The 12,598-nt window shown below is 41.1% G+C and overlaps 1 protein-coding gene across 1 annotated transcript in view; it reads right to left on the bottom strand.

The window, feature by feature from the left end:
* The window catches only part of LOC138627487 (neural-cadherin), a 258,275-nt gene that overhangs the window by 65,344 nt on the left and 180,333 nt on the right, over positions 1 to 12,598 (bottom strand). Inside the window, exon 28 of the mRNA XM_069709839.1 lies at positions 1,667 to 1,794. Coding sequence (XP_069565940.1) covers positions 1,667 to 1,794 — 128 coding nt within the window. The remainder of the gene's footprint in view (positions 1 to 1,666; positions 1,795 to 12,598) is intronic.

Raw genomic sequence — 12,598 nt, 5'->3', positions numbered from 1 at the left:
GTTCAGACAGTTTTATAATACCTAATCTCTAACATCTTCCCCATTCGGATCCCTGGGAAATAGACATATTAATTAGGCTTCTATGGAGCCAAATGGATGATCGTCAGAGTCTATGATATGAAATAACTATGCAACCTCAGTTGTAAGGTTAAACATGTAATAATGTTCATCTTTCACTACAAAGACAGAAATCACCAGTTGAACAAGTTGAACGGGATGAGAAGGTTTAGTTTGAAAATGTGATATGTTGTTATTGTTGGCAATTATTACTCCAGTGTAGTGGAGCTAAGTGGGACCTCTTGCTGATGTTCAACTCGTCCCGAATGCCAGGATCAATGTGCAGTCTAACCATTCATTACAACTGGGTTTGGGCTGCATACAACATGCATTCACATTAATGGTGTAAAATAACTTCCATATGTAAATGTTGTAAATACCAACATAAATATTGCCAAATCATACATAATGTATTTTCAGGCATGTCACATACAAGATGTAAAAGTGAACAACAGGACCCACTTGTTTTCTGCATCAGATTCACTACATATAACATATAGAGTGATTTATACAAAATATTTCATTCATGTTGGTATTTCATTTGATTTTAGATTTTTTTTCTTCCCAACTCCATAAATAAAAGCTTACTATGAAAGCAAAAACATGTTAAACACAACCTCATCATCTGTGCATTATTAGGAGAAATGATGGAGTCTGCTAGACCTTTGAATAGAAGTCACACTACCTCTTTGCTTTTTCAAGGTGGAGAGTCCCATTTAAAGCATGTTACTCTTACATTGTAAAGGGTACCAAACACACTGCTACAGTGATACAGATTGTCAGATTGAGTTTTTTTTTTTTTTCCAAAAGCAGCTGACCAAATATGTATTATTGAGCAAAGTTGAGTTGTTAATTTGTTTTTGGGGCTCCAGTCATGTCACAAATGGATTTTCTTTTCACTTGTGCCTCATTGTGCATCTTGACTGGGCCAAGAAACATTCAGGTTGTGTATTACACACAATTTCACGTTATAAATGTAACTACCAAACCAGGATTCATTCAGGACTACCTGAGGGCTGCAGGGTTAGGGTTAGGGTTGCCCCCTGCAGCCCTCAGGTAGTCCTGAATGAGCTGAGGCCAAGGCCGTGGGTGGATGTTCAGTGAGTGCGAAGATGCTGCTTAATCAGGCCAAAACATTTAAAGTTCAGCAATACAACTATATTCAGTTAGTAGTTTATTGGTTTCTTTTACCTCATAAACACAAGCAAATTCGGTTCTAGTTGTCTGTACTTTATACATTAAATCTGTGATTTCTGCAACCTCAAACAACACAAATAGGTATTTACATAACAGCTGCTAAAATATACCTGCTCAATAATAATTACTAGCAAAACTGAAACTAGTTATATCCTTTAATTGTTTTGAAATGTTTTAGTTAGTATGGATGTGAAATGGATGATTTTTTAATGAATCTACACATTTCAAAATTCTAACCATCATATATTAACTTAAGATAAAACATTTTAATGGAAGATATTTTTTTTACAGATACAAAATGTGAAACTGGATAAAAAAAAAAAAAACATGCCAGTGTGGCACAGTGACAATATACTTGGATCTTACTTGCTAAATAAAAGGCGGTTGGTGTTAAATGGATAAAGTGTCCCACCTTGCTGTTGCTGCGGACATCCAGCCGATGCCACCGTCTGTCTGCCACGTTTACGTTGCCTGGCAACTGGAGCACCACTGTGCCGGAGCCATGGTTGATTTTCAAGGTGGGGGTCCCATCTATTAGCTCTGGATGGAGAGAGAGAAAGAGGATAGAGGAAAGGGTTGGTGAGCGATGAGTTACTTTCTTGGAAACCATTAGGTTTTCAGAAATGAAAAGGTCTGTTGACAACCAATACTTGGTGCTGGTATTAAAGTCTCTCAAACCTCACTGAAACCACTATAGCACGCTAATATGTGCCAAAGAATGAAGAAGTGCATGACATGTCACATATTAAAATCCCCTTCCAATGAAAATCAAGTTTTTAACCTTGTTAATGTGTCATGTGGAGTTTTGTTTATATGCTAGAAGACATATTATGAGTGAAAATAAGCAGTGAATGCCATGGCTGAGCACATTACCACTTTGGAACTGCAGTGACAGTCTCTGAAACACAGATTCGAACAGCCAGAGTTTACTACATCACATACCTGAGGAACCAATGGGATACTTGCAGGGTGGGGCTTTACATAAAATCAAGCTGCCAGCTCGAGCTGCAGGTGAGCAGGAAATAGAAAGCAACCAGGAAAGCAACTAAAAAAGATTTCACACTGATGGTCTGGTGCATAACATACCAAATTGCTAATGTTGTCTTTGTATATTAGCTTTAATGAGGATTACTGCACAGAGGCTGTTGTGATGTGTGTGCTTTTTCCCATTTCATGGCAGTCCAAAACATCAGGCAGACGTTATTACATTTTCTAACTTACTCAAATGGGAAATTAAAAGTTAATGAAGTGGTTAAGACTGTTTGTGTGCTTTGCACCACATGTAAGGAATTGTGGAAACCCATGTCTACCAACCAGCACTGGCAATCCATCATCATGCACGCTGAACTTCAAAAGACACATAACACTGAACACTAGGTATCTGAGTGTTTGTGCTTACCGGAGCGGCTGACGTGGCTTCTCACTTCATGCTACAGCAGCTTATATCTACAGACCACATCTGATCAGTCAATTTATGGACTGTCGAGAACAGGCTTTCTATTACGGCCATCAATTGATTTATTTTTAGTTCTGTAATAGTTCTCAGAGGGTGTTCAAATATTTCCCTGGGTCTATTTTTACATTACATCAAAAGAATAAAACTAAAATTATTTTATTTTGGTTGCTGTCACTTTTATTGCCAATGAAGAGTCACCATCAGGAACTGTTTTGTCTTACACAATCTGTTGTTGTATTGCAAAGCAGTCTGGATAAGGTCCTTTTGAATGTTTCTATGGCCCGCAATTTTGCCTGCACCATCGACATATAAGGATAGACTATCTCTAAAAGTAACCTTGGCGACAGAATATGAGAATCGAGGAAACCCCAGGTGTGTGCCAGTGACAACATGGGGTGTGAGCAAGTGGCAACAAAAAACATCCAAGCCTAGGTTTTGGATTTTGAACGGCGAACATCTTCCTGGTCCCGAGCAGTTTGGAGCCAACAGTGACCATATTTGGATGAGCTGAGGGAGAGCGAGCGGTAGATCTGACTTGATCTGGTTGGAAACCTGGCGAAACTACGTCCCCTCCACCAATATCCGTAACCTGACTGCACCACAGGCCTGTCAATCAAACAGAAATGAAAAGCACAACTTTTTGAGGCTTATTTTCTAATTAATGTCAGGATTATTTTTAGATAAACCGCCAGAAAACTAATTAGAAGGAGCGACTTTAGTTAACAACACCAAAATAAATGTTATGAGAGAAGTTGAATGGGAGGCTTTTTGGAGCCAACCTCTGGTGGCACTTGGTAGTATTGCAGCTTAAGGCACTTCCGCAGTGGCCTAATTTTTCAGACCTGGAAGCTACGTCCACTTTTATATACAGTCTTTGGGTGTGTGACAACAGGATTTAATTCGCTCTTCACCCACCCTTTGCATCACGTTGCTGTGGGCTGGCCACAACAAACTCAAATAACTAAACTAACAAAGAGCTTCAGAATGTTTTTTTTCTAACCATAGAGACGTACACTTGATTGTGAATATCAAAGTGAATAGACTGACAGGCATCTATTTTTTACTTCCACCTGCAACAATAAGCCAATGCACTGTCTGGAAATTATGTCTGGAATTGTTTACAATGATACAATCAAAGTAAAAGAAAACGGATGCACTACATGACTGTTGTATTCCATATTGTAATATATCTATTACCTTATACTGTTATTCCTACTGAGGTTGAATAGCCCTTCTTCCACCTTTTGTTAGTCCACACTCTATACTTCCTGTGGCAGTGAGGACAACAAGTATACTTTTGGAAAAGTATAAGCACAATAGAGTAATGCATTTACAATTAATTGAAGAAATATGGACGAAAGAAATGTGACTTCACAAAATATGTTGTAATTATGTTTCAAAATTATGGCTTATATCAAAACTGCAGGAAGTCTCTGTTGACTGTATTCAATTAAAAATAATAATAGGCCGTCACAGTTCATGTCCAATAGCTTATTGTTCCAAATTTCCACCACTGCATCCCTGAAGCTACACTCCCACACTCCCACTGCCAGAACAACAGATTCCATTTGCACTAAAGCATGTGTTCTTAGGTTTCATTTTGAAAACTCCCATTTGGCACTTTCCTGTTAGCTCCCGGTCTCACAAACCAAGGTGGTTTCAGTTTATGCTAGAATTATAATTAACAGCAGAAAAAAAATGGAGACAAAACTCCAGTGAATTTCACTAACTTCTGCAATCTGACATGTGTCCCCATGCTGGAGTCAGTTGAAGTTGGAAGTCAAAGGAAGCTGACAAAAATCAAATTCCCATCTTACCGCTCTTCAATCCACTGTGTGTCTGACTTCTGCCGTGCTTTCGTCATCTCTCTTGCTGCATCTCTTGCAATGTCAGTCTGTCTATCAGCCCTATTTAATCTCCTGTCTCTCTCTTTTACCCCGTGACGTGCTTCACACTTTCGTTAACTTTTTCAGCGTAACTGACATTTTACATTGTGCTGCTTTCAAATAATTCACCAACGTTTTTCCTTTACATTTTGCTTTTCACGGTTCCTCTGTGAAGTGATGTTTTTTTTTTCAGAATTGCTTATGACATATTGACATGTATTGCGGTGTTGATTCTTAATATCTGTGTGCAATATATTACCCCCACCTTCTCCACTCATTTCATGAGATGGATCTCACTGCATCTTCACCTTGAGCTAAATTAAATTAGGTGTTGTTGAGCACATGATAAGATGCTCTTCTCTAATTACCTTGTCAAAGCTGAGATGTGCCTTTGTGATGAGTGCCCAATGCTTCATTATGCTGCCTCTCATATAGGTACACAAATAAATGAAAATAGCCCTGGCAGTGTCATTTTTAAACCACAGTGAGTGTACATTTGTTGTTAGCCTCACTTTTCCTCCAAACCTTCATTCAATTACCTGCAAGTTGATTTGGCTCACTCCAGTTGAGAGATGAGTTGCTGCTGCACCCCAGGAATAACCCAATTAATTTGAATATACAGGTTGAGGCCAGACCATTGGCTGAAATAAACAGGGTACATTTCATATATCAGTTCAATCCAAAGATTTCTCCTTTTTTTTTTTTTACTTCTATGCTTTTGTCTTTGGGCTCCACCTTACTCCCCTGACATTTCAGTCACCTCATTCATTCCTTTCTCATTTACTGTCCCACCTGGTACCTTTCACTTTTTTCATTCTTTATCTCACACACCTCCTCAAACTCAGGGGAATTTGGTCCTTTGCTGAACCCCAATATATGCCAATGCAATCTACCTCCCAACCCTCCTCACACCAGCACTGTAGCAGCCACACATGTGGGCGCCGATACTGCATAAACATGTAGAAAAAAAAGGAAACCAACGTTTTTACAGATGTAAAAATGTGTGAATGTGAGTTTATACACATTCATAGATTGGCCCACTGATTATTGACTTGTCATGGTTGACGTCAGATTTCCCCAAGAGACGAGGACAGACTTCAGAGTTCTCAAAGGAGTAATGCAGTGAAGAAAAGACGCAGCGTGAAAATAGATAAAAAAAGAAGCAAGGGCAAGCGACAAACAGCTGTAAGAGCCAAAAGGGAGGCTGGGGGATTAAATTGAGAGAAGTACGTAGAGCAGAGAATAAGATGTTAAAAAAAGAGGAAGGGTGGAAGAGGAGAAACTGGAGTGGAGACTTCAAGAGGGAAGATTAGGAGGGAGAGGGAATTAGTACTAAACTGGAACTGATGGCAGATGACAGGCAGGACGATGGACAGTAACGCAAATAAACGTGAAATGAACAATGTGGATAAAAACATATGACCATGATGACAGAAAAAGAGGTCAAATAAAACAGCTGGAGGAAGTACAGAGATGCTACATCCTCTACCTTCATCAAAGTAGTTAGAATCAAGATTACCTGAATCACTTCAGTTTTATGTTTGTTAATTAGATAAACATGCTTACTACAATTATGATTTATTAAAGCTATGTAAGTGTCAATGTTTTTTGTTTTGTTTGTTTCTTCCAGATAATGTTATGATGTTGTGATTATTATTCAGCGATGTCTCCCAGAATATGGAACTAAATGGGAGAACATCTTTTTTTTTTGTATTTAGTATTAGCCAGACAGATGATGTCTGCTACCTGAAATCATACACTGTAAATTTCTGGAATCAATAATTTGTTTTTAACCTGACACAACAAATATAAGTAAATTGGATTGTGTTTGTTCCTCAGTTTGTTGTTTTTTAGTAAGATATTGCATGAATATATTTCCAGAACAACTTTCATTTTTAGTGATATGTTAAGCTGTTCAATATAGGTATGAATATATATATATATATATATATATATATATACAGATTGACAACAGCCTGATAGCCATGTAAAAAAATAATAATACAAAAAAAAAAAACAAAATTCCTATGACTGATAAATGAACTGTTAAACCTTTCTTTGGAGGCTGAAAGTTAAATGAAGGTGAACTCAGTTAAGGAGCCGCACACGAAAACAAAAACAGAAACGGGTAAGAAAAGAAGAAAAGAAAGTGAAAGGCTCCCTGGGAGTGCAGTGGGCTGGCAGGCCAAATGGGTGCATCTTCATTGGGGGCCGGCATCACTTTTAAAGGCTCACCAGGGTTAGGACAAGACTTTGCTCTTAAAGGGTTTATCCACACGACCGTACTTCTTTTCTGCTACTCATACGTAATTCATTACCTCCTACTCTGAGACAGACAAGAGGCAGAGAGACCGAGAGAGAGTAAGAAAGAGAGCGTAGAAGCGTACGCTTTGTGTGCAGGCAGAGTTTGAACTCCCACAGAGTTGGAGGCTCTTAAATATGAAAAATGTCTTCCTCTTCTGACGGCCTGAGGATACACAGGAGTCAAACCGGGAGCATATGGACTGCATTACTAATCACACTGCTACACATAACTCCCCCCACAACATCCTCCCAACAGACACACAAACAGTCCCATATACACTAATGCACACAGGAATCCGTGTGCGTACAAATCAGACAGTTGTAGAGCAGCGAGCTTCTTGTATGAATGATCTGTCAGCTAGCTAGCCAGCCCTGCAGCCAACGCATATTGGATCTCCGCATCCAGCAGCAGTTCCTATTTGAAAACCATTGCAGTGCTCGGTGCGCGGGTGGGGGTGCACTTCCACATACAGTAGCAGCTCTGTAAAAACTGAATGTAACGCCAAAGTGAATCAGTAGGTGTGCTGCTGCTTGCTAGATCCTTTATCCATTTATAGTATTTATTGATTACTAAATTATCCTTTCTGATATCAGGACAATATGATTAGATTAGATTAGATTAGATTAGATTAGATTAGATTAGATTAGATTAGATTAGATTAGATTAGATTAGATTAGATTAGATTAGATTAGATTAGATTAGATTAGATTAGATTAGATTAGATTTGATTTGATTAATCCCACAGTGGGGAAATTTAGTCATCACAGCAGCATAGAAAAAAATAAGAGCAATGAATAAATACACACGCAGACTATATACACAAAAACAAATCAAATTAAATAAAGATTAATAAATACAGCTGGACGATGAATGGGAAGTGACAGGTCCTGTGGAATGAAATGACCAGCGTAACATTATTTTATTGTGGTGTTGAAAAGTCTGACTGCTGTCAGAACAAACGAGCTGCGGTAGCACTCCTTCCTACACTGAGGGTGCAGCAGTCTGCCACTGAAGGAGTTGCTTAAAGGAGAGGTTGAGAGGTGTTATCCATGATTGATGTCAGCTTGGCTAACATCCTCCTCTCACCCACCTCCTCTATGGAGTCCAGGGGACAGTCCAGGACAGAGCTGGCCCTCTTGACCAGCTTGTTTATTCTCCTCCTGTCCCTCTCTGTACCTGCACAGCCCCAGCAGACCACTGCATAAAAAATGGCCGGCACCACCAGTCATAAAATGTCCTCAGCAGAGTCCCGCAGACTCCGAAGGACCTCAGTCTTCTCAGCAGATGGAGTCGAATCTGGCCCTTCTTGAAGAGGACATTCGTGTTGTCCAACCGGTCCAGTTTATTGTTGAGGTGAACACCCAGGAATTTATAATTGTCCACAATGTCAATGTCCAATCCCTGGGTGTTCACCAGTGTAGTTGGAGTGACCTTCCTGTGGAAATCAATCACCATCTCCTTCGTCTTGCTGGCGTTAATCCGGAGGTGATTAAGATCACACCAGTCGACGAAGTCAGTGATGACCTCCCTGTACTCCAGACCGTTCCCTTCTGATACCCGTCCAACGATGACTGTATCATCAGAGAACTTCTGGATGTGGCAGAAGTCAGTGTTGTACCTGAAGTCTGATGTGTACCTGGAGCATAGAAGGGGGGGAGCTCCGTGCCCTGTGGGGCCCCCGTGCTGCAGACCACCACATCAGACACACAGTTGGGAAGCCTCACATACTGCAGTCTGTTGGTGAAGTAGTCGATGGTCCACGCTGTCGGGCGGCCGTCCACTCCAGCTCCCTCCAGCTTCCCCCCTAGCAGTGATGGCTGTATGGTGTTGAACGCGCTGGAGAAGTCAAAGAACATGACCCTCACCGTGCTGCCAGTGTTCTCCAGGTGAGAGAGGGATCTGTGCAGTCGTCCACACCAACGCTGCTCTGTAGCCGAACTGCAGGGGGTCCAGTGACGTGCTCACCAGAGGTCTGAGGTAGGCAAGAACGATCCTCTCCATCTTCTTCATCAGGTGGGAGCCACAGGTCTGAAATGATTTAGCTCCTTGGGGTGTGCGGTCTTTGGGACTGGAACTGGTTTTCCAGAGGACCGGGACTGTCCAGCTCCAGGCTGAGGTTCAGGTTAAAAATGTGCAGCGGCACCACACACAGCTGATCTGCACAGTCCCTGAGCAGCCTGGAGCTGATGCCATCCGGGCCTGTAGCCTTCCTCACCTTCACCCTCCTCAGTTCCTTCTTCATCTGATCAGACACGATGGTGAGAGAGGGGGTGGGGGGTAACTCCTCTTGATCCTGATGGGGGGAGGTGTTTGACACCTGACTGAGAGTGGAGTGGAGTGGAGTGGAGTGGAGTGGAGGCAAAAGGTGTGTGGAGGGTACCTTTGATGTCACGTGGAGGGGGTGGGGGGTGGGGGTGGGGGGCGCCTCACAAGCCCCTCACGAGCATTGTTCTGCTGGAGACGCTCCTTCAGCTTGTTCCTGTGGCAGTCCTTTCCTTTCCTTATCTCCCTCTTCAGATCCTTTTGCACCCTCCTCAGCTCCTCTTAGTCCCCAGATCTGAAGACCCTCTTCTTCTCATTCAGCAGGGCCTTCAGCTCCGGGGTCACCCAGGGCTTGTTCTTAGAGAAACACCGCACCTTCTCGGTGGGCACGGTGACCACACAGAATGACATGTAGTCCGTGATGCAGTGGGTCAAATTGAAATATGAACTAATACACAGCTATATGGAGTGGAGAGAATATAGTGCTCTCGGCTAAATATTGTACATTTACAATGTCGCTTATAAGGGGTGTCAGCCAGAGTAATGTCTAACTGTAATAGGGACGATGACTCCTCAAGGTCTTTTCAAACCATTGAAAAAAAATTCAAATATAGAATTTTCAAATAAGATCAACACAACAGTTTGACATTGAGCTCAGCATCACAAATAACAAACAGACCACAATTCAGTTGAGTTGTCAAAGTGATGTGTTCATTTGACCAAGCAGTGTGAGTGATTCAATGCACAGTTAAGTCAACACACATCCGTTCCAGTTTTCCCATAATCCAGTTAAATTCAAATCCAGTTTATGAACTCAAAAAACAGTCAACTTAAATCTCCGCTCTGAATTACATCACCGACCTTGCAAAACAAATTAGACTAGAAAATCAAAACCCAGAAGACATCATCTATGATTGCAGTTCAGTTATTCAGCAGCAACAGACTTACTTACAGATTACTGTTCTCATCGTACCATGTCCTGTCCGCAAGTCAGCAAAAAAAACAGCAGCAGCTCCACCAAAAATAGATGAAATCTGATCAAGAAATACACACTTCACTCTCCCTGCTGGGTAATTCCACCTCCAAGACAGAGAAGGTGTGTTCCTTTTGTTTCACCTCCACTACAATGATGCACACTTAAAAGTGCGATCTTTGACACAGGGTAAATGAAGCGAGTCGTTCTCCTCCATTGACCGCAATGAATGCTGTTAAACATTGCTATTGATATTTTTCAGGCTGGACTCAAATTATGCGGGAAATTTGGAATGCTATGCTTGGTTAATTGGAGGGTTATGGGTGTGAGTGTGAACAACATGTATGGACGCTTGGCAGGACAGCCGTGACGTAATCCCTGTGGCAGTCACATTAAAAGTTAAATCCACACACATACGCACACACACACACACACACACACACACACACACGCACGCACACACGCACACACACACACACACACACACACACGCACACACGCACACACGCGCACACGCGCACACACACACACACACACACACACACACACACACACACACACACACACACACACACACACACACACACACACACACACACTCCTTATCTGAATCCCCGCAAGCAATTTTTTTTTCCTATTCCACATGGGTATTGTAATTACACAAATTTAATTTGTCTTGTTAATTTGTCTATTGATTGGACGAGCACTGATCCCAGGCTGGTAGTTTTTGCATGTATGTGCGTGTGTGTGTGTGTGTGTGTGTGTGTGTGTGTGTGGGGATGGGGGGGGGGTCCTGTGTGTTTGCTCAAGTGCCGCAGGTCCAACCGCTTCAAACCATGTTTGTCATTTGCTGCTTTTCCCATCGTGCACAAATCATTACCGTACCAAACAATCTCCTAACACAGCCGCGGTCAAAGTGTGGCAGTGTTGAACAAAACAGGCAGTCCTCATGGTCACACACACTGCTGTATGTGTAAAAGGGACACAACTGTCTATCTGTCAAGCCCTTGTTCTTACTAATACAGTGTATAATGTATGTAATTCAATCAAAATACATTTTTATGAATAACATTTAAAAAGTAGGAACACAATGGAGATCATTCATGAAATAATTTGACATTAAATAATTTGACAATATGTTTATAAATTGCATGATGTTCAAGATAGATGAGCGGACGGATCTAAACCTGTCCTGTTGTCTCATGACCGTAATTGTAGTTTTCAGGGTTTTTGCTCATTTGCAGTCATTATACGAAAGAAACGATAAGAAAGCAAATACGTGTATTTCACTTCAGGATTTCCTGAAGTGGTATTTTTTTCATTTGTTGTGGCCTAACTGTGATTGGCCCAGCTCTTTCAGAGCTGTGAGCTCCAAAACAGCCATCCCTGTTGCACTTTTACCAGCTGCACAAACAGGAAGAAGGGGGTCCTTTGAGATACTTAAAGAGTTTGTAAACCTAAAACCTACTGCTTTGGACTCATTGTGCTTGATGGAAATGGGGCCCATAATCTGCCTTCCATGCTGCAATTGTAACTGTATTAAAGGTATAATGGAGTAAATACGTATATTACCGATTGGATACCCACTGGGAAACACAGCAGTGATGACAAGTGGTGTAGACATTGTTAAAATGAAACAAGTGGTGGAGCAGCAAGGATAGTGCCTGCTTGTTAAATACGTAATGTCACATTAGAAGAAATAAGAACTGTTCACTCGACATTTCTGTACCTTAATAATAACCAGAAGAAGTAATAATAACAATGATAATAATGCTGTCCTCCACTAAATATTATTTTAAGAACAGCTGGACACAAGCCACATGCTAATTGCTGAGGTCTTTGTTTTGTCATTTCAGCGCTGCAGCCACACTTTTATGGAAAATAAAAACTAAAAAAAATCTTCTCTGGTTATTGAGTGACGACCATTTATGTGTTTGATATCACCGGCCTTCTGTTGGAGGAACATCTTCTACAGAGAAATCAATATTCATTAGACATGTAAGTCTCTGCCTGCACTATAAACGGTATTATAAAATGCTAGCAGCTGATAATTGTTTCCAGTTAAACTAATGATAATGTAAATTAGTATGCAAATAGTTGGCTGCAAGCATTGGCTGCATACTTGCATTATGCTCTGTGTTCTCAAACAGGAGCAGTTTGGTTAGGCTGTTGTTTGTTTGTGATATTAAATGCACTTCATGATCACTTATTTCAAAAGGTCACTCGACATTCATGAAATAAATATCTGTACAGCATTCTTCCATGAAACTAAATATTGTTCTTTGAACTGCTGCTCCTTTGAGCTTGACGTCTGGATGAGTTCAATGCATTAAAACATGTTTAACAAGAGCTTAACTTGGAACAAAATGACCCATAACTGTTAACCAAGGTGGCCGTCCTAAGCCTCAAATGCCATCATGGGAATGTAGGGCTTCACATGCCAGTGAAGTACATGAATTTGG

Source organism: Brachyistius frenatus, unplaced genomic scaffold (assembly GCF_029030835.1).
Source record: "Brachyistius frenatus isolate BFR_SWC_R1_liver_20210118 unplaced genomic scaffold, ASM2903083v1 Contig_86, whole genome shotgun sequence".
Classification (NCBI taxonomy): domain Eukaryota; kingdom Metazoa; phylum Chordata; class Actinopteri; family Embiotocidae; genus Brachyistius; species Brachyistius frenatus.
The sequence above is the reverse complement of the archived record's forward strand: the minus strand, read 5'-3'. Positions and strand labels throughout refer to the sequence as shown.